Source organism: Anomaloglossus baeobatrachus, chromosome 8, assembly GCF_048569485.1.
Source record: "Anomaloglossus baeobatrachus isolate aAnoBae1 chromosome 8, aAnoBae1.hap1, whole genome shotgun sequence".
In the NCBI taxonomy this organism is placed as follows: domain Eukaryota; kingdom Metazoa; phylum Chordata; class Amphibia; order Anura; family Aromobatidae; genus Anomaloglossus; species Anomaloglossus baeobatrachus.
The window spans coordinates 57,948,088-57,976,085 of NC_134360.1; the positions used below are offsets into that span (position 1 = coordinate 57,948,088).

General features: G+C 47.5%; 1 protein-coding gene across 1 annotated transcript; it reads right to left on the bottom strand.

Annotated features, from left to right (window-relative positions):
- Window positions 1–827: 827 nt before the first annotated feature.
- SEMA3B (semaphorin 3B) lies at window positions 828–27,373 on the bottom strand. The gene is made up of 18 exons (XM_075321677.1): window positions 27,230–27,373; window positions 20,285–20,410; window positions 18,548–18,702; window positions 18,207–18,269; window positions 16,442–16,561; window positions 15,798–15,891; window positions 12,680–12,799; window positions 12,245–12,387; window positions 12,014–12,131; window positions 11,490–11,559; window positions 5,323–5,467; window positions 5,025–5,244; window positions 4,848–4,939; window positions 4,627–4,668; window positions 4,384–4,541; window positions 4,196–4,251; window positions 3,769–3,908; window positions 828–3,554 (listed from the first exon to the last, which is right to left on the bottom strand). The coding sequence occupies exons 2-18, from the start codon at window positions 20,382–20,384 to the stop codon at window positions 3,072–3,074; spliced, it is 2,319 nt and encodes a 772-aa protein (XP_075177792.1). The 5' UTR covers window positions 20,385–20,410; window positions 27,230–27,373; the 3' UTR covers window positions 828–3,071.
- Window positions 27,374–27,998: the final 625 nt, after the last annotated feature.

Below are 27,998 nucleotides of genomic sequence, written 5' to 3' on the forward strand. Positions count from 1 at the left end.
CCTAAAAGTGTTTATCTTCCATTCATAATATAAAGGATAACGTTCTAATCACTGAGAATACAACCGCTTTTACCCCCCAGTAATCCCGTGAAAGGGCTCTCCATCTGAATGGAGCAGAGGTCGACCTTTGCTGCATTCAGATGAAGCTGTGTGAGCCCCTTTCTCTGGATTGCTGGGGGTTCCAGCTGTCAGACCACCAGTGATCAGTTTGTTGTCACCTACATTACGGATAGAGTAAAACTTTTCATTTTGGGATATCCCTGTAAACTCCATAGCATTTCAGAGGAAAACATAGGTTATTGTAATTAGGTATTCTATCACTATTTCATGTTGTTCTGGTTCCCTTTATGGGGATTTCAAGATAGTTCCTGCACATACAGTGGGTACGAAAAGTATTCAGACCCCTTTAATTTTTTAACTCTTTGTTTCATTGCAGCCATTTGGTAGATTCAAAAAAGTTAAATTTTTTTCTCATTAATGTACACTCTGCACCCCATCCCCCATCTTGACAGAACCCCCCCCCCCCCCCCCCGGAAATGTAGAAATGTTTGCAAATGTATTAAACATGAAAAACTGAAATATCACATGGTCACAAGTATTCAGACCCTTTCCTCAGGCACTCAGTACAGAGAGATCCTGGAAGAAAACTTCTTCCAGAGTGCTCTGGACCTCAGACTTGGCCGAAGGTTCACCTTCCAACAAGACAATGACCCTAAGCACACAGCTAAAATAACAAAGGCGTGGCTTCAGAACAACTCTAATAATATTATTTATTCATTTATATAGCGCTAATAATTCCATAGTGCTTTACATATATCAGCAACACTGTCCCCATTGGGGCTCACAATCTAGAGTCCCTATTTGTATGTCTTTATAGTGTGGGAGGAAACCGGAGAGCCCAGAGGAAACCCACGCAAACACGGGGAGAACATACAAACTCCTTGCAGATGGTGTCCTTGATGGGATTTGAACCCAGGACAACAGCGCTGCAAGCCTGCAGTGCTAACCACTGAGCCACCGTGTGACCATTCTTGACCGGCCCAGCCAGAGCCCTGACCTGAACCCAATTGATCATCTCTAGAGAGACCTGAAAATGGCGTCCACCAACGTTCACCATCCAACCTGACGGAACTGGAGAGGATCTGCAAGGAAGAATGGCCGAGGATCCCCAAATCCAGAATCCATCATTCCCAAGAAGACTCATGGCTGTACTAGCTCAAAAGGGTGCTTCTACTCAATACTGAGCAAAGGGTCTGAATACTTATGACCATGTTACATAGTTACAAGGTTGAAAAAAGACCTAGGTCCATCTAGTTCAACCTTCCTCCATGTGAAATTTAAGTTTTTCTTTTTTAAAAAATTTGCAAAAATTTCTACATTTCTGTTTCTTTTTTGTCAAGATGGGAAGATGTGGTGCAGAGCATACATTAATGAGAAAAAAATGAACTTTTTTGAATTTACCAAATGGCTGCAATGAAAGAGTGAAAACTTTAAAGGGGTCTGAATACTTTCCAAACCCACTGTATGTATTTTAGTGACATAATAATTATATTATTAGTAGCAGGACTGTAAAATTGTGGGCATTAGACACCTGAAGCTTCAATTGCAGCATTTTAAGACCCCTAAAGTTAGACCAGATACTTCCCACTATCCGTAGAAGTGAGCACGGCCCAGAATAATCCACACTTCTCTAAATAATTGCTTTTTATTGTGTTAAGTTAATAGTTCGTCTTTTCTCTCCAGTTCACACACAATATTATCCAATAGTTCTCCAACCGTGCCAATGACCAGCCTGGGCTGGACACTTGGACCTGTAGCAGCAGAAAGGGTTAATTTATATTTCAAGATATTTACACTAATAAAAATAATCTGTACTGGGGGAGGGGCTGGCTGTGGGGGGGGGGAGGGGATGGGGGTCTCGGTAATCTCACTGGATGCTCAAGAGTTGTGTGAAATGTAATGGACCAGTAAGTGTGTATGTGTTTATATGGCCAGTCAGCGGGCACCGTGTGAAGCCATTGGTACAAGATAAATTACTATATTTTACAATAAGAGTTATAGGCTCGTGATGTCTCCAGACCGAACCGTAACAGAGGTGAGCAAGAGCTGGGAGCTTGGACTCTTGCCGACAGACATCATCATTTTATAGGGCAACAGAGGCGACCAGGCACGCAGCCATGTAACAGTCCGAGGATGGTCACCTGCTCATACAGATGCAGCCGGTCAGTATCCAGGAGAACAGACCAGTGCTTGCACCTCATTGTTTTCTTCACGTCGCTTCTCCGCCTCCACAATGGGCATATGTAAAGTTGTCTTCAAATACTTTTTAATTTTTTGAACGGTGGAGAAATTTGCTGTAATCCAAAATATGGAGATATCGGATACAATCTGAGATAATCAGTTCTGTAATGTTAGAAATGTCTTTAATATGGAGGCAGTGAAAATGTTGCGCAACGAGAATAATATTTAGCCAGCTTCCATTTTGTCCCCCGGTCCCAGGCAGTTGGTCCAGTATAGGCATTGGATTGTCAACGGTATCTAGTATATAAAGCATCGGCTTGCTTTGCTGTGTCCGTCGAGTTGTTGCCGCTCTATCGATTGGGTTATGCACCACGGCTGGTTTAGGACTCTCTCTACAGAAATATTTATTTCCCTAATAAACTTGGGTCCGGCCTTGGAATGATCTAAGCGGATGTTTAGCTGTCACATGGATTTTTTTTTTTATTCAACATATGTTGTCCAGGTCGGGGCCAGAGCCCTTCGTCTGCTTACTCAATGACATTGCGGCTTGCTGTACTAAGATGATTGGAGTGCTCATAAATAGGGGGTCTGGAAGGTGACCCAAGGGCTGAGCTTGTGTATCACATGTTTTGTATTTCCACGTTGACCCAGAGTTATGGGGCGATGATCTTTGGTAGGATGCAGGGTTATGGAGAAATGAAGCCTGTATGGTGTTGCATTACTCCTCATAACAGTGATACAACCCACACTCCACCCCTCCACAGGTTACCCCCTACCAGCTCCGGCACCATGTACAATTTAATGGTTCATAGGTCCACGAAATATACCATCTAACTTGGGGCACTTCTGGGTCCACGTTCAGCCCTCTGGTGTTCATGCGTTCGGCGACTCCGCACTTTTATCTTTTCTTCCAGGTGCTTCCATTTTTGTGCTTTTGCTTTCATACTGAGTGGGGGCATGGGCCTTCCGGGACCCTTAAAGGCTGGTGGTACCTGTGGTGCACCCTGGGGCCCGGGAGGGTGGGATGTGCGGCTCCTACGTGCCCATAGCTCCTCACACATTTGCTCTCCTTTGGAGCCTGGCTGCTGAACGAGACGCATAAAGTCATGATACCATCTCATCTGTGATCCACGGTGAGAACCCAGCGACTCCTCTGCCCGAGAAGGTGGAACGACCTCGAGATCCAGCTGAAGTAGAAGCTGTGTAAACCCATGCTCTGAGGAGTGGCACAGATAAACCCCAGCATCGCGCCTCATTACACTGCGCAGGAGGACGCCACGGTCCGTCTTTATGACTCGTTCATCAAACTGCACCTGGAAAGAAGGAAAAATTATATTAGGAGCGGTAGAGAGCAAACCGCTTAATGGGGACATCGGGTCTAAAGCTTTGGAAGTGACCCCAGAAACTGGACGAAAAAGAGCTGTGCTGGCCATGGAGATAGAGAGGACATAGTGCCACTGATCATACTGAAGGTTTTGTCAATTATCTAACTACATGACAGCAATACAAGGGATTGTATTTTTTTACCTCTTTCCTTGGCGTTTCTGGTGCTTTTTGGTGGACCCATGTGACTTGAGCTCGTAAAGATTTGGGGAGACACTCAAGGAAGACCGTGCTCCCCTCTACTCCGTACAGGCGCTTCTTCTGGATGCTGAGCCTCTGCTGCTCTGTATGGAGAAATGGTGATAAAAGAGCAGTCATCAATCAAAAGGTCATCACACACAGTAGAACTAATACTACAGAAGTCCGGGATGACAGAGCCTGAGCGATGACCCACAAAACCAGTGTGGTCACACGTGGAGACATCCGCCCTGTGTACAGCCTCATCCCATGATTACCTAATGATATAGGGTAAATGATTGTCCAAGGGGTGGCCTTGAATTGCCAAAACCAGGTGACATAATACAACTTGACCTGTGTATGGGCCAGATGTAGAGGGGTGCACAAAACTCACCTCCTGAACACAATGTATTGGGGTCTCCATTCCTGACGTCCTGACGACGAGACCTCCTGTGTGAGACATAATGAGCACTTGGTCATTATGGGAGCCCGTCTACCCTGGCAATAATAGTTGCTATACAGGTATGTTCGGGTTGGCAACCTAATCTGGAAAGTGGTATAGTTTTCGCAAGAGTCTTTTACCTCTTGGTGTTGGGCAGATAACGGGTACAGCTGACGCCATCCCAGGCACAATAGGGATCTCTGGCCAAGCAACACTCCGCACAAGCCTTCCCATAGATTCCACAGCGATGCAGGGGCACCTGGGAGATGCCACTCGCTGACCCCACATACAGTTGTTGCTGTGGAGAAAGTAAACGTTATGTTAAGTCAGGAGTAACAAACATTGACTGAGAGATTTGCAGACACGGCAAGGAGCCTTCTTACCCGCTTAGATGAGAGCTGCATGCTTGTTACGGGGGATGCGTTCTGCACGAAGAGAGGAAGATGCAACCATGTCAGGAATAACCAAACACCAGACCTTACCACCTCCCCCAAATTGTCATTTATCCTTCTAGCACCCCCAATATGCAGACCAAGAACGTAAGTCGGACACCCCAAACTTGTGTGATGGTGGTACGTGAGCACTTCTAACCCTTGTGTCTTACCTTAAAGACCTGAAGCTCCTCCAGCACCAGCTCTTCCCGCTCCTCCCCGCTCTGTTTAAGCACAGAAATCACTTTCAGTACGGTGCCCACATCTAGCAGAGCGAGAAAGGACAGTGTCAGAGGTAGAGGGGCAAGGAGACATTACTGATATTAAGAGACGGCGCCCTGATCTTTCACCTGTGCCAATGAACATGACGTCATAATCTCCATCAGCTGCCGTCACTCTGTCCACGGCAAGCTGTGTAGAGGTGAAGTCAGCATGACTGTGCAGGAAGATCGGCTTCCTAGTGCCAGGAGTTACAGGGTTAAACATGAGTGGGTGATTCCGGGCGAACTGAAGCACGTCGTCTGGAAAGTTCTTCGTGGATTCAAAACTCCCGAATGTCTTGCTGGGACACTAGAAGAAGAGACCTTTTAACGTGAGAGCTGTAAAACCTGCATCCCAAAGACCATCAGTCTCCATCGGATGACTTACCATTCCTGGGCGAGGATAGGGCACCCTGCCTTGATATGACACCCACTGGTAGTTGGGTCCTTCTTTGTGTGCAAAGGGCCCCAGGAAAGCTCTGCGGACGTCAGTCATGGTGTAGACACAGATTGCTGAACCACGAAATACAGAACTGAGGGGAAAAATTAAGGATATAACTCAGAACCAGTAATATATGTACACAGTGACTGCACCAGCAGAATAGTGAGTGCAGATGTGAAGCCCCGCCGGTGCTGTATCGGTGCATACCTTCAGGGACTCCACGTAGCTGGTGCTGGTCACAGGTAGGAAATCTTCGGTTTTGATCGTGACGCCACTCTCAGTATTGCGGTCAGTGGGGACCGCCACTGCAGGTTAGGGGACGCCTGGGGCTGATGGTGTGTGCAGTTAGTTGGAATAGCCTCCTGAGAGTGAGGCAAGCCCCAGGGCCCGGTGTAGGTTTGTAGTACCACAAGGCGCAGAATAACTCCACACAGACAGAATTGTCTTTCAAGGGCTTTACTCACATTTGATGGCAGGGTGAGTAGCCCGGGCGTAGCTGAGATGAACCAGATGGGAACCAGGTATCCTTCAGGCTGACTTTATGAGGGTGACTACTGACTCGCCTTCCTTAGCCCTTGGTGGTTTGGGGTGACCCCGACTTTTAGTCCCTATGGGGGTCGCCCAGGGAAGATGCTGCAGCCTCTCTCCCCCTTTTGTTTGCCGTTTGCTTGTTCCCCGGACCAGGCCACTCCAGCTTCTTGCCTCCTGTGACCTATGGGCCCTCACTGCGGTTACGTGGCTGCGGCTTTTGTGGTGTTGTGGTGTGGGCTTTGAGAGCCCCACACCGGCAGGTTTAGCAGAAGAAAGCTGGATCTATCTTCGCTTCGGGATCTGCCGCCCGGTTGGGCCTGGTGCTCTCTAGCAGTCTCCTTACTTCCCACTCCGTGCTTTCTCTCTAGCTGAAGCTGGCTTTCAGGCAGCACTCCTAGTTGACCGTTCTCCCCCGTCAGTAGCCACTGCGCGGGCGCTGTTAGACAGCATCAACCCCACAGGTCTGCTCCTCACTGAGCCCTCTGGAGTTCTCTTCTAACTGACTCACTGCCCCTCCTCTCCTGTTCTTGCCTACGCCACCTAGCAACCAGATTCTCCACCACACCCCTTGAGAGGAGATGGAGGCTTTTGACCCCCTGCCACTATTCCAGTGGAGGTATAGGCTTTGCCCCCTCCTGGGATCCCCAGGGGTCCTCTCATGGGTACATGTGTGAGACCTGATCACTATGCGCCTGTGTTCCACACCCCGGTCAGCCTTCTGGATTACCTGTGTTGTACTGTCCCCAGCATGGGTGCAGTACTCAGTGGTGCCTGACCAGGTCAGGGGCGCCACATTCCCCCTTAGTTATCACCAGCACGTCCTCGGGCTGCAAGACAACATTTTAAAATGCATAAAACATTAAAACATGTAAAACATTTTTAAAAGCACCAGGTACCATACATCACCACCCTCCACCCACAAGTCCGTTAACCCACCCAAAACCCTTTCACGTTGGCCGCGGCTTCAGCCACTTCTGGCAGGATGTAGAGGCGGCCTTCATGGGCTGGTGGTTTTCAGGGTATACCTGGCCTGGTGGATCCGCGCCTTCAGCCTCTTCTGGCAGGATGTAGAGGCGGCCTCCACAGTTGGTGCTGACCAGGTACCCTCTTTGTGGTGGTGAGCCAAGGCCCCATAAACAGGCGTGCTCTCTGGTTGCAGGTGAGCCAAGGCCCTATATACGGACGGGCTCCTCCTGGTTGCAGACGAGCCAGGCCCCTAAACAGGCTGACTCTGGTGGTGGTGGTGCCCTTTTGGTGTAACTATTTACACTGCGAGAGTTTGTGGCTATAGCCAGTTCATAGCCTTAAGGTTTATGGTTTTCTCACAATAGTTTTTGTGGGCACATGCTTAAACTTGAGAACGTTGCAAAACAAACTTTTTCAAAACTTTAACTTCTGTACTTCTTACTTTACTTTACTTTACTCCTCTTTACCAGGGCTTGAGCCTGTATGGCGGTGGCACCTGCTGCTTTCCTGCTCTTTGTCGTCGTCTGTGGTCGTCTCATCTGTAGGTTCTTTGTCTTTTCTTTCTTGTAGCATGGGGTGGCTGTAAGGTTTGCTGGTACATAGTGCTACGTCAAGCGCATACAATCCTCTTTCGCCTTCATGCATAGTAAACTGGACTGAATCTCCCATCTTTAGATTTCTGCCAGGGTGTCCTCTGGGCAGATTAGCTCTGACGTCTCTCCGATTGACAAATATCCCTTCTTTGATACCAGGGGCTACAATGAATCCATATCCACTTCTCAGATTAAAATCCTCCACTACTCCTCTGAAAAGGGGTCCTCTGGCCTGGGCTTTGGACCTTCTCAGGGCTCGTTTTTCTTGCAGGTCTCTGACGGTGACTTCTCTCTGCTCTGGGGATGACGGTGCAGGGGATAGTTGCGTTCTGTTGCGGTGTGTCTTACGGGCTGGATTCTGTAGGGTGCAGCTCACAAACTCCCAGGTAAGGCTTTTGGGCAGTTCTTCTTCTGCAGATGGTGTCAGGTCTTCCTCATCCCAGCGAGAATAGGGCAACATCTCTGGCTCTGGGTATGGCTCTGGAGTCAGCCCCTCAACCTCCTGGCCTCCTCCCCCCCTTAGTTCTTCCTGGCACTCCTTGGGTAGCAGTGCTGGGGATGGACTTCTTTCTGCCGGCCCAGGTGGGGAACTCCTTGCCGTGGTTGCTGCAGGAGCTGTCGGGACACTCTTTGGGGTGTGCGGAGGGAGCAGGTACCGCTCCACCATCTCCCGTGGGAACTTAGCTTCCAGGTCGGCTTTTAGCTGCCAGTATGCGGAGTCCTCACCTACCAGGGATGGCCTAGCAGGGACTTCCTGAACCTGGGGAGCCTTGTCTGCTCTGGCCTTGCGGGCCGGGGTAAATGGTACGTCAGCCTTGTCTTGGCGGGCCGCGCCTGGCATGGCGGCGGCCTGGTCTTGGCGGGCCGCGCCTGGCATGGCGGCGGCCTGGTCTTGGCGGGCCGCGCCCTGTATGGCGGCGGCCTGGTCTTGGCGGGCCGCGCCCTGTATGGCGGCGGCCTGGTCTTGGCGGGCCGCGCCCTGTATGGCGGCGGCCTGGTCTTGGCGGGCCGCGCCCTGTATGGCGGCGGCCTGGATCGGCGTCGCAGCTGCGATGGGGTCTGTGCAGGCTGGGCTGGGCATCGCTGCAGGGACCGGGTCTTGGTGGGCCGAGCAGGGCATCGCTGCGGCGGCCGGGGCTTGGCGGGCCGAGCAGGGCATCGCTGCGGCGGCCTGGGCTTGGCGGGCCGAGCAGGGCATCGCTGCGGCGGCCTGGGCTTGGCGGGCCGAGCAGGGCATCGCTGCGGCGGCCGGGTCTTGGCGGGCCAAGCAGGGCATCGCTGCGGCGGCCGGGTCTTGGCGGGCCGAGCAGGGCATCGCTGCGGCGGCCTGGGCTTGGCGGGCCGCACCTGGCGTGGCTGCGGCTTGGCTCAGCGTCGCCGCGCCGGGCGCCTCTTCAGGGACCGCGGGCGTGGCAGTAGGGGTCGGGGCACTTGCGCTAGCCGGGGCATCACTCGACTCACCCATCGTTGGCAGCATCGGGGTCTGAGTTGTCACCGCCCGATCTGGCACTCGGTGCGCGGCTCTCTCCTCGTAGGCCCGAACCGCCGCGGTCATCCATAGGAACTCCTCGCGTCCCTCTCTGATCAGCCTTCCGACCCTGGCTTCCAGTTGATCGCAGAACTCGGCAAGCTCCCGACACCACCAGGCAGCGGAGCCTGGCTCTGGATCTCTGCTCTCAGACGCCATCTTCATTAGCAAGCTGCTGGCTTCCCTTCTGCTCCGCCGTCTCCGGACGCTTCCGCTCTCTTCGCTGGCAAGCTCAGAACTCTGCAGGGGATCTCTGGGTAGCCACACCTCTTCGTGGGCGGTAACTTCTTCCAGCGCGGGCTGCTGTTGTTTTTCAGCGCGCTTTTCATGGTGGCAATATGGCGGCGCTTCCAATTTTTCAAGCGGACCGCCCAGGCACATGGTCACCTGTCTGAACAGGTCTAGTCCTTATCCTGTTCGTGACGCCAGATGTGAAGCCCCGCCGGTGCTGTATCGGTGCATACCTTCAGGGACTCCACGTAGCTGGTGCTGGTCACAGGTAGGAAATCTTCGGTTTTGATCGTGACGCCACTCTCAGTATTGCGGTCAGTGGGGACCGCCACTGCAGGTTAGGGGACGCCTGGGGCTGATGGTGTGTGCAGTTAGTTGGAATAGCCTCCTGAGAGTGAGGCAAGCCCCAGGGCCCGGTGTAGGTTTGTAGTACCACAAGGCGCAGAATAACTCCACACAGACAGAATTGTCTTTCAAGGGCTTTACTCACATTTGATGGCAGGGTGAGTAGCCCGGGCGTAGCTGAGATGAACCAGATGGGAACCAGGTATCCTTCAGGCTGACTTTATGAGGGTGACTACTGACTCGCCTTCCTTAGCCCTTGGTGGTTTGGGGTGACCCCGACTTTTAGTCCCTATGGGGGTCGCCCAGGGAAGATGCTGCAGCCTCTCTCCCCCTTTTGTTTGCCGTTTGCTTGTTCCCCGGACCAGGCCACTCCAGCTTCTTGCCTCCTGTGACCTATGGGCCCTCACTGCGGTTACGTGGCTGCGGCTTTTGTGGTGTTGTGGTGTGGGCTTTGAGAGCCCCACACCGGCAGGTTTAGCAGAAGAAAGCTGGATCTATCTTCGCTTCGGGATCTGCCGCCCGGTTGGGCCTGGTGCTCTCTAGCAGTCTCCTTACTTCCCACTCCGTGCTTTCTCTCTAGCTGAAGCTGGCTTTCAGGCAGCACTCCTAGTTGACCGTTCTCCCCCGTCAGTAGCCACTGCGCGGGCGCTGTTAGACAGCATCAACCCCACAGGTCTGCTCCTCACTGAGCCCTCTGGAGTTCTCTTCTAACTGACTCACTGCCCCTCCTCTCCTGTTCTTGCCTACGCCACCTAGCAACCAGATTCTCCACCACACCCCTTGAGAGGAGATGGAGGCTTTTGACCCCCTGCCACTATTCCAGTGGAGGTATAGGCTTTGCCCCCTCCTGGGATCCCCAGGGGTCCTCTCATGGGTACATGTGTGAGACCTGATCACTATGCGCCTGTGTTCCACACCCCGGTCAGCCTTCTGGATTACCTGTGTTGTACTGTCCCCAGCATGGGTGCAGTACTCAGTGGTGCCTGACCAGGTCAGGGGCGCCACACAGCTCTGGAGTATAATACAGCATATATAACTCGTACGGGATAAGTATTGTATGCACACAGTGATTCCACAAGCAGAATAGGGAGTTCAACTCTGGAGTATAATACAAGATAAGAAATATGATGTATGTAAACAGTGACTGTCCCAGCAGAAAAGTGATTGCAGCTCTGGAGTATAATACAGGATAAGTAATGTATGTACACAGTGATTCCACCATCAGAATAGCGAGTTCAGCACTGGAGAATAATATCGGATAAGAAATGCGATGTATGTACACAGTGACTGTACCAGCAAAAAAGAGAGTGCAGCTCTGAAGTATAATACAGGATATAACTCAGGATCAGTACAGGATAAGTAATGTATGTACACATGGACTGCACCAGCAGAATAGTGAGTTCAGCTCTAGAGTATAATACAGGATGTAATTCAGGATCAGTACAGCATAAGTAATGTAATGTATGTACACAGTGACTGCACCTGCAAAATAGTGAGTGCAGCTCTGGATATAATACAGAATATAACTCAGGATCAGTACAGCATACGTAATGTAATGTATGTACACAGTGACTGCACCAGCAGAATAGTGAGTGCAGCTCTGGAGTATAAGACAGGAGGTAGCTCAGGATCAGTACAGGATAAGTAATGTAATTTATGTACAGAATGACTGCACCAGCAGAATAGTGAGTGCAGCTCTGGAGTATAAAACAGGATAGAACTCAGGATCAGTACAGGATAAGTAATATATGTACACAGTGATTCCACCATCAGAATAGCGAGTTCAGCACTGGAGTAGAATATAGGATAAGAAATGTGATGTATGTACACAGTGACTGCACCAGCAAAAAAAGGGAGTGCAGCTCTGGAGTAGTAGTAGTTTATCTTGGATTACTTCCCAGGTTTTGCTGGCCCCTTACCTGGAGGTGGAGAATAGGGCATATATCAGTGGGTTCCTCCTGTCCCGCGTTTGCAGCAAGAATACGTCCTCTGTAGGAGATAAGCACAAACCTCAGTCAGTTCTATCACTTTAATATTAATGGCATGGTGAATAATAATTGTACTACAGGCAATCAATGTTTAGCACCGGCTGCATTTTTGGCCTTTTCTCGTGTTGACTTCACATTAAAAATGTATTTAATATCTGTGATTGCAGTTTCTCATCAGCTGAAACTACTGCAGAAAATTCTTCCATGATTTCTTCATATTCCTTCATGGCTATCGCTAAACTACAAGTCCCATCATCACAGCATTGTCAGGTGAGCCGTCTTGTAATCTATTGTTGGCGATGCACTGCAATCGCTGCTGTGGTTATTATATGTGCTCCATAAATAACGTGAGCATGTAAGTAATGTTTAACCGCGGCGTCATAAAACCCATCACCCGCATCCTCGCAACATTGTATTACTTAGTTACTGCCAACAAACCCAAGCAACCAACTCACTGAGCTCATCAAAGTAAGTGTCGCCCCCTGCCTCTTTCCCAGGCACACTGCAAACAAGGCGTGCCTTTAGGAACGTGGTCCATTTGTTCACAAGGGTCCGCTGGCCGCCCATGTCGTTCTGTAAGACACAATGGACTCCATAAATGTCGGCGGCTACATAAGAGCTAGACGGAGCAGGGTGACAAGCCGCGAGGTTACATAGTAGTAATAGATTAGATATAAAGTAATTACCCGGCAGATCTGCCCTATCCGGGCGTAGGACTGTTTGACCCCTCCCAGGCCCTCAACTGGCGTCTCCCGAAAGAAGAAGTAGATTTTATCATCGTCAGGGTTTTCACTCTCCGGAATCCAGAACACTTTTACAAACTTTGGTTCTAGAATAACAATATTACACAGATTGTCTTACAGAACCGTAATGTATATTATGGCATGTAGTATTCACCTGATCACTTCTAGACAGTAACATCCCCTCCCCCATATAGCACTCAGTCAGTTAAGAGCCTCTCCGGCACCCACTCCATAGTGAGGGCGCTCTCCAGTACTGCGTCAGCCACATTCCAGTATACCACCGCCCCTATATGCAACCTGGGGCCACGTTACTCTCCCAGGAGCGTGCTGCATATTCCCTGCAGATATTATCTGTAAACACAGGAGATTAGAGCTCACCATTCAGCCAGCGGGAGTCGTGCTGCTCGGTGCGCAGAGGGGGTCTGCGGCCCAGGCTTCTGAATATGGTGAAATCTCGCCCCATTAGATCAGTGGCAACCCCAGAATACAGCTCATCTCCTATGGGGGACCAAAAGCAGGAGAGAAATGGTTAAATCAGCTGTGAAACTCAGGAATCCAGAAAAGATTAACATTCTCATCGGTATATGTAATATACATTGTATTACTGTACTACATGTATATAGGTAATACACTGCAGAGTATATATGCAGTGCCTAGAAAAATGATTCATACCCACTGAACTTTTTCACATGACACCCACAAAGTTAAATGTATTTTATTGGGATTGTAAGTGATATGCCAACACTAAAGGGGGCTTTACATGCTACGACATCGCTAGCGATTGCTAGCAATGTTGCGAGCGATAGCACCCGCCCCCGTCGTACGTGCGACATGTGGTGATCGCTGCCGTAGCGAACAATATCGCTGCAGCAGCGTCACACGCACATAGCTGGTCAGCGACGTCGCTGTTGCTGCCGAACAATCCCTCCTTCAAGGGGGAGGTGCGTTTTTCGTCACAGCGGCGTCACAAAACGGCCGTCCAATAGAAGAGGAGGGGCGGAGATGAGCGGCCGGAACATGCCGCCCACCTCCTTCCTTCCTTCTTTTCCGGTGGATGCAGTTAGGATGATGTTCGTCGTTCCTGCGGTGTCACACACAGCGATGTGTGGTGCCACAGGAACGACGAACAACCAGCGGCATGCACCACCAACGATATTATAAGGAGCAGCGTGTCAATGATCAACGATTTTTGCCGTTTTTGCGATCGTTGATCGTCACTCCTAGCTGTCACACGCTGCGATGTCGCTAATAACGCCGGATGTGTGTCACAAACACCGTGACCCCGACAATATATCGTTAGCGATGTCTCAGCGTGTAAAGCCCCCTTAAGTACAAGTATTTGTGAAGTGTAAAAGAAATGATACATGGTTTTCAAATATTTTAACTATATCAATTTGAAAATGCATATTCAGCCCCCCTGTAGTCTGATGCCCCTAAGGGGTACTTCACACACAGCGAGATCGCTACTGAGATCGCTGCTGAGTCACGGTTTTTGTGACCTCATTAGCGATCTCGCTGTGTGTGACACTGAGCAGTGATCTGGCCCCTGCTGTGAGATCGCTGCTCGTTACACACAGCCCTGGTTCGTTTTTTTATTGTTGCTCTCCCGCTGATAAGCACACATTGCTGTGTGTGAGAGCGAGAGAGCAACAATCCTGCATGTGCAGGGAGCAGGAGCCGGCATCTGACAGCCTGCGGTAAGCTGTAACCAAGGTAAACATCGGGTAACCAAGGTGGTTACCCGATATTTACCTTCGTTACCAGCTTCCACAGCTCTCACGCTGCCAGTGCCGGCTCCTGCTCTGTGCACACGCTAAGCTAAGCGGTGTGCGCTGGTAACTAAGGTAAACATCGGGTAACCATACCCGATGTTTACCTTAGTTACCAGTGTCCGCAGCTTCCAGACGCCGGCTCCGTGCAAGCGCAGCGTCACTTGCACGTCGCTGCTGGCTGGGGGCTGGTCACTGGTCGCTGGTGAGATCTGCCTGTTTGACAGCTCACCAGCGACCATGTAGCGATGCAGCAGCGATCCTGACCAGGTCAGATCGCTGGTGGAATCGCTGCTGCATCGCTAAAGTGTGACGGTACCCTAAATAAAATGCTGAGTGACCAACTTCCTCCTGACATCACCTAATTAGTAAATTGAGTCTACTTGTATGATTTATTCTCAGTATAACTACAGATGTTCTGTGAGGTTTGTTTGAGAACATTGGAGAGCAAACCGCATCATAAAAACCAAGGAACACACCAGACAGGTCAGGGGTAAAGTTGTGGAGAAGAGTAAAGCAGGGTTAGGTTATAAAAAAAAAATAGTCCAACTCTGAACATATCACAGAGCACTGTTTAATCCATCATCCAAAAATTGGAAGGAGTATGACACAACTGCAAACCTCCCATGACATTGCCATCCACCTACAATGACATCAAGAAGAGCACTAATTAGAGAAGCAGCCAAGAGAACCATGGTCACTCTGGAGGAGCTGCTGAGATCCACAGCTCAGATGGGAAAATCTGTCTACAGGACAACTATTATTAGTATACTCCCAAATCTGTCCTTTATAGCAGAAAGGCAAGAAAAAAAGCCAATTTTTTAAAGCAAGTCATAAGTAGTCCTATTTGCAGTTTGCAAAAAGCCATATAGGGGACACAGCGAGAATGTGGAAAAAGGTGCTCTGGTTAGATGAGAGCAAAGTAGAACGTTTTGGGCCGTTTGCTGTCATAGAAAACTAATCCTGCATATCATCCTGAAAACACCATCCCCACCATCATACATGGTGGTGGCAGTTCATGCTGTGGGGAGACTTTTCTTCAGCAGAGGCAGAGAAGCTGGTTAGAGGTGATGGACAGAAAACCTGTTAGAGGCTGCAAAAGACTTGAGACTGAAGTGTATGGTCACCTTCCAACAGAAAAACTACCCTAAACATCCCACCAGAGCTACAATGGATGGTTTAGATCAGAGCATATTCATGTGTGTGAATGTCACAGTCCAGACCGAAATCCCATAGAGAATCTGTGAGAAGACTTGAAAGTTTCTGATCACAGACGTCTCCATCTAATCTCACTGAGCGAGAGCAAAGAAGAAGGGGCAAAAATGTTACCTCTAGATGTGGAAAGCTGGTAGAGACTTACCCCAAAAGACCTGCAGCAGGAATTGCACCGAAAGGTGGTCCTACAAAGTATTGACTCAGGGGGACTGAATACTAATGCACGTCACAATTTTTCTGATTTATGTTTTTAAAATCTTTAAAAAACCGTGTATCATTTTCTTTACACTTCACAAATACTTGCTCCTTAGTGTTGATATATCACAAAATCCTATTAAAATACATTTATATTTGTGGGTGCAATGGGAAAAAAACGTGGAAAAGCTCACTGGGTAAGAATAATTTTTCAAGACACTGTATAAATGTACACACCATGGTACTGTACTACGCGTGTGTGTATATATGATCTATAGATGATCGGTACAGTTATATATTTGATCATTTGTTCTCACCAGCAAGTATAGTGGCTGCTGCGTGTTTGGGGTCATATGGGCAGCGTCCCTTCCCGTCCTCCAGCCTCTTGGTGTCCAGCTTAAACACAGTGTCCTGCAGAGAACATGACACACGTTATCATTGCACGTTCCTACATCCCCGTAGCTAGGCAGAATGGCGACATTTCTTTGTAGTTGTCCTTTGTTTCATTTCTTTGTGGTGTTAATGCTACAAATCACTGCAGCTCACAATGTTATAGAGCAAAGGTCCCCAACCTTTTGAGCCACATTCAGCTCTGAGAGTGGGTTGCGGGCCACATCCAGCCCCCCTCCTAACAGTAGGGACTCCCAGACCCACCACTAATGGTATAATGACTGACAGCCCAAGCTTTTCCATAGCAATCCCACCGAAGCAGTATACCAAGATCCAGGAATTCCTACAATACCGCCATCCAAGGCTAGACACAAAAGTCACCATCTGAAGACCTGCTCTTCATAGCGGTTTAGATCTGGTACAAATGCACTAAGCTGGCAGAGAGCTGTGAGCCACAAATCACAGGCCCACGAGCCACTTGTGGCTCCCAATCTACAGGTTGAGTACTCCTGTTATAGAGTTACATTTCTGAATTTCCTTTATAGGCGCAGTCGCAAGTTTGGCCACTTACATCGGCTCTCTGTCCCACGTGAAGGAAGCCACAGACTGGGTGAAACGCGCCCGTCCCACAGGTGAACAGGTGAGTGCGGTTATATAGCTGCAGGACTTTTACATAGTTCATACATTCCAGCTGCAAGAGAAGAAATGTAATGAGGCTGCAATGTCACAACATGTACAAAATGACAATTTACAAGCCCAGAGACCCAGCTGGTGCCATATATCCCTCCCCCACGTCTTACACGCAGATAACTGGCATAACTCACAGATGGAAAGGACCCCACTGATTAAGAAGAGGAGGGGGAGTCGCACCTTCAAGCTGGAATGCACTAAATCACAAACACCCCCCATACTTGACCCTGAACGTTCAATTCTGCAGATTAGCAATGTGAGTCTGTGCAGGGAATACAGGATGCTGGGGGCTTCGCTCTACCCCATACTAAATATTAGGGAGGAGGACACCTGACCGCAGCACTGCTATGTCCTGCACATTTTAGTGAGCACTGCCAGGTATGGGGAAGCGGTAGGAACAATTTCCGACTCTCCTTCATCCAGTGTCACCTCTGATATAATATTCAGCGTGTCCTAAATGGGACTTGCATCCCTTCTTCCATCTTCTCCACCTGTATTTAATCGCACTTTAACCCCACTAAACCCATTAGTGGCTCAAAAAGTAAACCGTCTGGGAGCAGGCTGCGGAGCATGCTGGGAAGACGGGGTGTGAGCTGCTCGTTCAGGCCGCGCAGGATGCGATAAACGTCACCGCACCAAACCGCAGAGTCACAGCGGCGTCACCGGCAGAAGTGGAGCAAAGGGGTTAGTCCTGGTTTATGCAATGACAAGATCTGAGACATTGTGTTTGTATTCTCACAAGTGTCAAGATCTCTGCTTGCTGCCAGGTCGTTACCAGAAAACTCATGATCAGGATGGGTTTGTAGCTTTTGGATCTAATCAATCAATTGTTCCTATTTTTGATAAATGGGGAGCCCCCTCCCAAAAGTTTGAGGAAGTTGCAAAACGTTTATATTATCAAATGATTCAGATGCTCGACTACTGATTCACCTCCGCCGGTGGCGATGCCATAACTGATATCTGGGGTGTGTGAAGTGACTGGACGAGCCCTAGTATGATGAAAGGCTCTCTGGGCATGATGGGAGTTGTAGTCCTGAAGCTGCTGGAGAGCCGCCGGGTGGGAACACTGATGTACAGTGCTGAGTAGGGCTGCTTTCACACATCAGTTTTTTGCCATCAGGCACAATCCGGCAAAAACATGAAAAAACGGATCCGGCGTCTGTTGCCGCCGGATCCGTTTTTCCCCCATAGACTTTCATTAGCGCCGGATTGTGTGATTCCATTTTTTGCAGGCAAAATTTACTTGTCCGGCGGCCGGATTAAACGTTGAAGTGAACGTTTTTGTGTCCGGCAAAAAAAATGGATCATGCCGGATCCGGCGCCGTACGGCGTGTTTTATAATGGAAGCCTATGGACGCCAGATCCGGTGTAATGGCGGCAAAAAACGGATCCGGCCGCCGGATCCGTTTTTTGAACTGCGCATGCTCAGAATCACACTGGATCTGTCAAAAAAACTGAAGGAACTGATGGAAGAAACTGATGCAACTGATCTGTTTTTTCGCCAGATCCGTCGCATCAGTTTTTTCGCCGGATTGTGCCTGATGCCAAAAAACTGATGTGTGGAAGCAGCCTTAGAAACTATGCCAAATCTGGTAACCCATAGAATATATCCTGCCAGGAGAGGGCGCCGGCGTTTGCTGACTCACATTAATGTCCTTTCCTGCCCAATTGCACTCTTCCCTCCACTCCACGGGCGCGTGCCACGGAATCTGCAGGGGAGAAGAGACCACGTGACAGTCACATTGTTACATTATTAGGATGTTTACCAAGCATTGGAGGGTTTTATTATTGACAATCGGTATAGCACTTGTACGACTGACAGACAGTACTATGGAGGAGGGAATATACAGGCTGCTTTGGTCATACCACGCTGTCTTCCAATTCATAGAGTAATACATGACACAGCGGCGGATCCGGGATCTATTCCTATGTGGGGGCAACTACACGTGAAAGGATCACTAGTAATAATGAGGCAAGTGGATCTTACCACCAAGTCGTTGTGTGTGATGTTATCCAGACTCAGCGACAGCAGGTAATTCTTACCGCCCACGAACAGGCGGCTGCGCTCCTCATCCAGTAACAGGGCATCGAAGCAGCAAGAGCGATTAATTGTGTAGGTGCGCAGCCCGTGGAGAGACAGATCTGGGGGACACAGACAGAAAAATCACAAGTTTCATGAAATCTGTGTACTGGGACATCATGACTATTGTTCTGAGGGAATTCATCATATTAATATACTCCAGTCACCTCCAGAGCTGCACTTCTGTGTTACATTGTGTGAGATGAGGCACCATCGGTAGTCGTCACCATTACTGATTTATGTCGATGTTGTATTTGCTAAAACAGTGCTGCAGTCCGGGATGTGACTGGAGTATCAGACATAATGTAACAGCAGGATAGTGACTGCAGCTCTGGAGGTGACTGGAGAATAAGACATGAGGTAACAGGAGAATAGTGAGTACAGCTCTAGAGGAGAAGACCTGATGTAACAGCAGAATAGTGACTGCAGCTCTGGAGGTGACTGGAGAATAAGACATGAGGTAACAGGAGAATAGTGAGTACAGCTCTGGAGGATAGGACATGTAACAACAGAATAAAGACTGCAGCTAGGAATGTGACTGAAGGATAAAACACAATATAAAACAGTAGAATAACGAGTACAGCTCTGGAGGTGACTGGAGAATAAGACATGTTATAACAGTAGAATAGTGACTGCAGCTCTAGAGGTGACTGAAGTATAAGACATGATGTAACAGCAGAATAGCGACTGCAGCTCTGGATGTGTTGTATGTCTGGAAAGATCCTGATGAACACAACATTTCCATAGGGCTGCATTGTCAGGTGGAGGCCAAGAGCGTGTCCATCCTCCTCCGTCCTGGCTCATACACAGCAGAATAACACAAAATAAGGAAAGAAGTAGCGCAGCAGTCTCCTGTATTGTAGTATTAGTATTATTTATTATTATTATAGCCCTTTAATTTCATGGCACTTTACATGTGAAAGAGGTATACGTAATAGGGACAAGTACAATAATCATAAACAATACAAGGCACAGACTGGTACAGGAGGATAGAGGTCCCTGCCCGCGAGGGCTCACAGTCTACAAGAGACAGGTGAGTATATTTTCCACACCGGTGTCATCACCGCCTCCATGTAATGTATACACCGGGAGATCTTCCATGTACATTTAATGAAGTAAGAAGCATGGCTGTACCTGTCATTATTGCATCTGACATATTGAGAATGGTTTTCTTGCATTGTGTATGTTGGTCCCCGCTTGTCCCCAGAGTCAGTGCCAACATAACAGTCAAGTGGTTTTTTTTTTCTCCTCCCAATAAGAGTAATTTAAAAGGTCAGAGGTTAAGTGTGTGCGGGCTGCGGAGCCGAGTGTCATTCATGATGTCGCTTTATATCCCCCCTATTACAGCATCAACGCTCTCAATGCGATGAATGATGGCCGCCTCCCCCCAATGCCGCGACTCGCCTGAAGAGCAAACAGACCTACGTGATCAGCCAAGAAGGGTCGTAAAAGAGGAAAACTAGAAGGAAACGTAAGTCCTGATGTGGTCCTCGTCTGTCACACTGCTGAACATTGGCAGGGCTGAGTGACGCCCGCTGCGGGCAGCATTGGTCCTATCACTGTCACCCAGCTTTCCCAGGGATAACAAGTTACTGAAAGGAACGATGCATGGATTCTGTTATTTACAGCGGTCACCGTACTCACCGTGATAGGACAGCTTCAGACGAGGGGTAATCGTACTGTTCCCTTTGACTCCCCAACACAGTAAAACACTGATCAGCAAGTGACTGCGGAAAACTTTCATCTTAAAGGCACAGGTGACCCTCCAATCTGCAAGAAGCAAGATGCCAATCATAAATCGGTATAGTAGAAAAACACTTTATGATTTCATGTAAGGCCTGTGATCAGACATACGCCTCCCCCAGTATTAGACCACACTGTCTCCAGCACGAGCCGCTCGGATCTACTGCGTGGCCCCGAGCCAGCATACTCCTCAACACAATACATCCTTGGACGCTCTCCAGTCAGGATTCCCCCGCAGGAGGCGTTCGTGTTCTCATAGTCTTATCGGGGGGATCACCTGCTTATTTCCAGGACTGGATGACAAGGACATCCCAACATACACAGATGTGCAACGCCCATATATACAGTGATTACTAACCAGGAGTCCAATGATTCCACCAACAGTGATATGTTATATCGTTCCCGTCACCCCTAGTCTATACGACATATCCTCATGTATACACACTCGAGATATCATCATGTATACACACGCTACATAACATGGAAGCTGCATTACTAAATAACTGAAACAAGCAAGTAGCACAGCTAAAACTACCAGAAGCACAAGCAGTTTGCATCCAAGTTAATTTCTCAGACATTTTGATCACGGAATCATCATCCCTATTACCTCTTTATTAATGCAATTTTTTAACCCAATTTTAAAAGTGTCTTTTTTTTTCCTGCTTCCTCGACATGGTGATTATTATCCAAATGTTTTGGCTAATTTATCATTAAAAACTCCCTGAAATATTGCACATTTTTGCACAGTGGTTCTCTAAATCTATTTGTTTTTTTTTGTTTTTTTACAATGTTGAAGTTTAATTTGCAGGATATTAAAATGAATTTAAAGTTTTAGCAGCATTTTATTCTAAGGTTCCAAGGAGAAAAAAACCTTGTTGATTTGCTGCAAATTAGTCAAATGTTGCGCACTATTTTAATGACTTTGGTACAAAGTTCCCGAAGCAATAAACAAAGTAACACAGAAGATCAGCTTTGGATGCAATATGACCACATGTAGGATGACTATAGTTGGATAAATATCATAGTTAGCTGAGTTACGTCAGTACACCAGATGGAAAAAAAGAAAATATTTTGTGTTTTCTTTTTATTTCTTTACTAGCAACTCATGCAGGACAGACAATCACCGACGTTGCGATTGTACTCAGCCTTTATCAAGATGTCCCTAAATACAAGCAGAAAGTCTAAATAACATATGTTTAAAAATGAATTGTACATGGTTTGTTTAAAAAACAAAAATGAAGTATATACAGTATAACAGCAAAGGTTTTCACATTTACATACATAATCCAGAGGATATAATTATCTTGTATACTGTATTTATAAGCACATTTATAATAAGCTGGATGTTATATACAGTTGAAGCCAGAAGTTTCCATCCATTAAAACGACACATCTGCAGGTTTTTCCCTTCCGCTCTCTAAAGACACATCTGCAGGTTTTTCTCACTATCTGACATGAAATCAGGATAAACCTTTCCCGTTTTAGGTCAATTAGGACCAAAATTATTTATATTTGCCAAATGACACAGAAAAATGAGAGAGAAAAGGTTTTAAGGCATTTTTATTACTTTCTGCAAAGTCAAACGTTTACATACATTTCATTAGTATTTGATGCCATTGCCCTTATACTGTGTGACTTGGGTCAAACATTTTGGATATCCTTCCACAAGCTTCTCACAATAGTTGGTAGGAATTTGTGCCCATTCCTCCTGACAGAACTGGTGTAACTGAGCCATGTTTGTAGGTCACTGCTCGCACCGGCCTTTTCAGCTTTGCCCATAAATTTTCAATATGATTGAGATCAGGGCTTTGTGATGGCCACTCCAAAACATTGATTTCATTATCATTAAGCCACTTTGTAACCAGTTTGGCAGTATGCTTCGAGTCATTGTCCATTTGGAAGAACCATTTCCGCCTAATGTTTAAGTTCCTGTCTGATGTCTTGAGATGTTGCTTCAGTGTTGCTACATAATCTTCTTTCCTCATGATGCCATCTATTTTGTGAAGTGCACCAGTCACTCCTGCAGTAAAGCAACCCCACACCATGATGCTGCCTCCCGTGTTTCATAGTTGGGATGGTGTTCTTAGGCTTCAAAGCTTCTCCCTTTTGCCTCCAAATGTAACGATGGTCATTATGGCCAAACAGTTCAATTTTAGTTTCATCAGACCAAAGGACATGTCACCAAAATTTAAAGTCTTTGTTCCTGTGTGCATTTGCAAACATTAATCTGGCTTTTTTATGTTTCTTTTGGAGTAATGGCTTCTTCCTGGCAGAGTGGTCTTTCAGCCCATGTCGATACAGTACTCATTTCACTGTGGATAATGACACAATCTTACCAGCTTCCACCAGCATCTTCACAAGGTCTTTTGCTTTTATTCTTGGGTTGATATGCACATGTCTGACCAAAGCACGTTCATCTCTGGCACACAGAACCCGTCTTCTTCGTGAGTGGTATGATGGTTGGACATTCCCCTCTTGTTTGTACTTGCGTATAATTGTTTATACAGATGAACAAGACAGCTTCAGGTATCTGGAAATTGCACCCAAGGATGAACCAGACTTGTGCAAGTCCACAATTTTCTTCCTGAGATTTTGGCTGATTTATTTTGACTTTCCCATGATGCTACATAAAGAAGCAGTGTGTTTCAGGTGTGCATTACAATACATCCATGTTGTGTTTGTAATTAACTCAGATGTTGCCAATAAACCTATCAGAAGCTTCCAAAGACATGACATCATCATATGGGCTGTCCCATATTGTTTAAAGGCATAGTACTTAGTGTATGTAAACTTTTCACTTTGCGAAAAGTAATAAAAATGTCTTAAAACATTCTCTCTCATTATTCTTGCATTTGGTAAATATAAATAATTTTGGTTCCTAATTGACCTAAAATGGGAAAGGTTTATTCTGATTTCATGTGAGATAGTGAGAAAAACCTGCAGATGTGTCTTTATAGAGAGTGAAGGGAAACTTCTGGTTTCAACTGTAACTGCAGGGGAGTAGTCCCATGTGGTAGGGTAGCTCAATGGAAAGGTGACTTTTGTTACTTTACTCCAAATAGCACCATCTAAAGACACTATAACAAGTTGAATACATTGTCCTAATGTATGTTTTTTTGATTTATTTCAGTGTATATTACCTTTCCATTCAGCTACCCTACCATATGGGATTTCTCCCCTACATTTATGTAATATGTAGATCATTATAAATGTCCTTAAAAATATACAAGATAATTATGTCCTCTTGATTATGTATATAAATGTGAAACCCTTTGCTGTTATACTGTATATACTTTATTTTTGTTTTTTCAACAAAGCATGTACATTTCATTTTTGAACATATATTATTTAGACTCTCTTGTATTTAGGGACACCTCGATAAAGGGTAGGTGCATCGAAATGTTGGTCACATGTCCATGGGCCGTCAGAGATGGGTATAGGGTGTAATGGACAAGATGAGCAGTGAAGTCTGGATTTGGGATTAATAGGACGACAATGATAACGGTGCCAACTACCACATGATGCCGGCCATAACCAAAGGGCTCATAATAACCCATTGCATATTATATACCACAAGAAAGGCCAGGGAAGCTGTCCTATCCTGAAGGTAGCCTAGACAGGTGGGAAACAGCGCTGAGATCATAGGGATAAGGTGACCCCCTGAAGCGAGCGGGGGAGGGGGAGATAGCCCTCCTACATTTGGGATCCAGTAACATGAGGAGCGAGACCATTATTTACTCCGCCACTTCCAGATAACAAGGGAGGGGGGTAGATGGAGAACTGCGGCTTTTGAAGAAATCTCAATATAAGTTTCAAAGAGCGATTCCCCTTTTGATGTCCTCGTGAAGTATGATGGGCGCCTGGCGGCCATCCAGCCATAATTTTAACCCTTCTTTATTAGCACAATATAAAACACGATAATAGAAAACGAGAGATTAATGCAGAACAGAGAGAGCATAGCCAGCGGATGGGTGCCCTAATTAATGACAGGCGGAGGGGTGAGCGTCACCGAAAAGACTTATCAGTACCAGTGATCGCTGGAGATTAAGGATGATTGCGTGCTGACAGTGAGCACGCTAATGGGGCCATGAGTGGGGACATTTATAGGTCATGGGGGGATACAAGATAACAAGGTCCTGAGTCGCCACACTTACAGGTCTAGGGAGGATAGAGGATTACAGGGTCCTGAGTGGCCACCCTTGTAGGTCTAGGGGAATAGAGGATTACGGGGTCTGGAATGGCCATGCTTATAGGTCTAGGGGGATAAAGGATTACGGGATCCTGTGTGGCAAAGCTTACATTTTTACGGGGGACTAAAGGATAACGGGGTTGTAAGTGGCCACCCTTACAGGTCTAGGGAGATAGAGGATTACGGGGTCCTGAGTAGCCACCCTTACCGGTCTACGTGGATAGAGTATTACAGGGTCCTGAGTGGCCACCCTTACAGGTTTAGGGGGATAGAGCTTTGCGTGGTCCTGAGTGGCCATGCTTACAGATCTACAGGGATAGAGGATTACGGGGTCCTGAGTGGCCATCATTACAGGCCTACGCGGATAGAGGATTACGGGGTCCAGAGTAGCCATGCTTACAGATTTAGAGGAACAGAGGCTAACTGGTTCCTGGGTGATCACCCTTAGAGTCTAGAGGCATAGGGGATAATGGGGTCCTGAGTAGTCACCCTTACAAGTGTAGGGCGAGAGAGGATTACAGGGTCCTGAGTGGCCATGTTTATAGGTCTAGTGGAATAGTTGATAACAGGATTGTGAGTGACCACTTTTACAGGTCTAGAGCCACTTAATCTTGGGCACATTGATTGTACCATAATTTGTACAGCAAATCTGCATAAACATCAGTCTTATAAATGCAGATTATTTTGTGGATTTGCTTCAAATATTACTTTATATATTATGAAGAGTGAAATATGCTGCAAAATTATCTAGAAACAACTGATCTGACCTCTTTCCTGGCCGCAGGTGACTATTCACGTTGATTTTTTTCTGCGGCGTACGGATAAGATTTTAGGATCTCCTGCACTTTTCCGCTTCAGTGATGTCACTGTGGATTCTGTGTCTGTAAAACCTTTAGCGTTCCCCCTATGTAGAAGAGGCCTGTGCACTTTTCTGTAGCATCTGATAATCTAGCACATTCGTCCTGTCCTATTGAAGGGCTTTTATACTGTAATGTGCGCACTGCCGACTCTGCTACATACACTGCTACAATGATTGTAACGCAGCATCATTGCTGACATAATCCCCCGTGTGATCCGGTGCCGATTTCCGGATGATGCACGGAGCTTTTATAATAACTCTGAAACTTTTATGTTTAGTAATTAATGGCTATAATGAGCTATTGTTGGCCGACGTCACGTACAACAACAGGGTCTTTATGAGGACGAAATGGTGGTCACACAGCTTTTTTGTGACTCCATGACCGCACATGCTTGGGGGCGCTGAGATCAGGAGAACAGTATTAGCTGCTAATTCCTACATCTCCATTATTTCAAGATTAGCATTTTCCAAGAATGTTTTTTTTTCTTCTTTGCTCGTAGCTCCACGGTTATGAAAATTCCAGAGATTGTAAAACCTGCTCGGCGGATTAAAATCTCGAACGCCTGGAAGTGGCCCCTCCACGTCACCGCACCTGAGAGGTCAGGACGCAAGAGGGGACGAATCCGAGAGCAGGAGCGGCAGAGACAGAGCCGTACAGGTAAACATCCCAAGCAACAGGCATGGGGGGGCACACATCACATGGCACGGGGACCGCCAATAACAATAGCGCAAATGTCCAGTGATTAATAAAAGATCGGGTGCTTGGCTCAAACAATAGGCACGTTTGTAAACCTTTTTTTTTCGCGTGCCTAATATTTTGTAAAGCAGTTGCTCGTGATGCGAGATGGTGAGGATCTGACCACACGTATGTGAGCGCCGTTTGTTAGCAAGAATTCCCACGGTGCGGAATAAAAGCCACATTTTGGAATTGACTTTTATGTTTTTTTCGGACGCAGTTTTTCCTAAAAACATGAATTTGTTGCAAAAGTATAAAAGTCAACTAAACATAGCTTTTCGGCTGTATAGATGAACTGCCAATCATTACAGAATTTCCCATCATTTAGACACTGATTTTTTCCAAAACCGCACAAAGGGGCACATCTGCGACAACCATATTCATAAATGGCACACAATCTGTGCGTCAAATCTGGAAGTGAGAACGGACCGCTGATATCAAAAAGTTTATTTTCCCCCCTTTGAATGGTAAATGTTGCATGTGCTCCATAAATCCGGAGGCGTTCTCCGTACAGCACACCTGCTGAGTATTTACAGAACGACTGCAGGTTGCGGCACGAACACCGGATCATTCACGCGGTGCCGCCCGTGACGTCCACAACAAGAGCGCAACATGACAAACAAACTCCTACAGATGTGCGGAGGAGAATGACACGTCGTAAAGGACACATTATATAATGTAACGTTACAGGGCCAGCCGTGCTCCTGTGTGATACAAAGTGTACAGCTTTTACTGCTCTACGTGAAAGCACCACACACCGTGTATATGATGGGGGTAGTGGTGCTCCCAGCTCTATAGACATAATCACATAGACCAGTGTAAACCACCACCAAGTCTCCTCACACTTTACCGCTCTGCTCACATGTAAAGCAAAGGTCACGTTATACGCCCAGCGCTGTATACAGCTGTATACAGCTCCACAGTATACGACACCCACTGCACCTGCAGACCAAGCTCCCTCCATGTCCACAGAACCGGCTTCACTACACTACTCTGCCCCCAAGAGCTGACAATCTCAGTATGGAAGTCTTCACAACCTTGTCATCCCATAGCACAACTTACCTGCTCCCACTATTCCAGGGAAAAAAGCTGCAAGAAAGGCTAAGGAGCAGAAGGGGAGAGGACAGGTCCTGCGCCTGCTGTGCCTGGTGCTGTGGGGTCTGCCAGCCCTGAGGTGAGCACTTCTTCATCTGCGGAGTCTCCCCCTCCCCTCCTGTACCATTCCCAGCCCAGCGAGAGAGGGAGGAGAGACAGCAGCGAGGAGAAGGAGACATCGCCACTGTCCCAGCTCCCGAGCCCACCTCCTCCTGGGGTTACAAGGTTTATATAAATGGAGCATGATCGCTATATAATATCACTTTATGCAACTTTCTCAAAGAGATTTCAGGATCTCTGCTTGCTACCAGTGACTGGGAACTCTTCGGTTTACACCAGAGACTGGAAACCAGCGCAGACCTCGTACTTCTCACAGCTGAGGTTGTTGACAGTTTCACACCATTGTAATAGGCACAATTGTGCCTGTATCATAGATGACTGTCAGTGCCAGCCCAACCGCAGGTCTAAGGACTAGTGATGAGCGAGCACTACCATGCTTAGGTGCTTGGTACCCGTTAAGATGCTCGGAGGGGCGCAACTCGTTTACCAAATATAATGGAAGTCAATGGGGAACTCGAGCATTTTTCCCGGAAGATTTTCTGTAAAAATGCCCAAGCTCCCAATTGCCTTCCATTATGCTAAGTAAACAAGTCGAGCCCATCTGAGCGAGTACCAAGCACCCGAGCATGGTAGTGCCCACTCATCACTAGTTACGAGAACTGAGCGCCCGTGTATT

What these genes read in the sequence shown, in the direction of transcription:
- SEMA3B (XM_075321677.1), bottom strand. Translation starts at nt 20,384, where the DNA reads ATGAAAGTTTTCCGCAGTCACTTGCTGATCAGTGTTTTACTGTGTTGG. An exon ending in CGTCATGTTCATTGGCACAG is followed by an intron (nt 4,940 to 5,024) that starts GTGAAAGATCAG and finishes TCGCTCTGCTAG; the next exon opens with ATGTGGGCACCGTACTGAAA. An exon ending in AGGAGCTTCAGGTCTTTAAG is followed by an intron (nt 4,669 to 4,847) that starts GTAAGACACAAG and finishes CTCTTCGTGCAG; the next exon opens with AACGCATCCCCCGTAACAAG.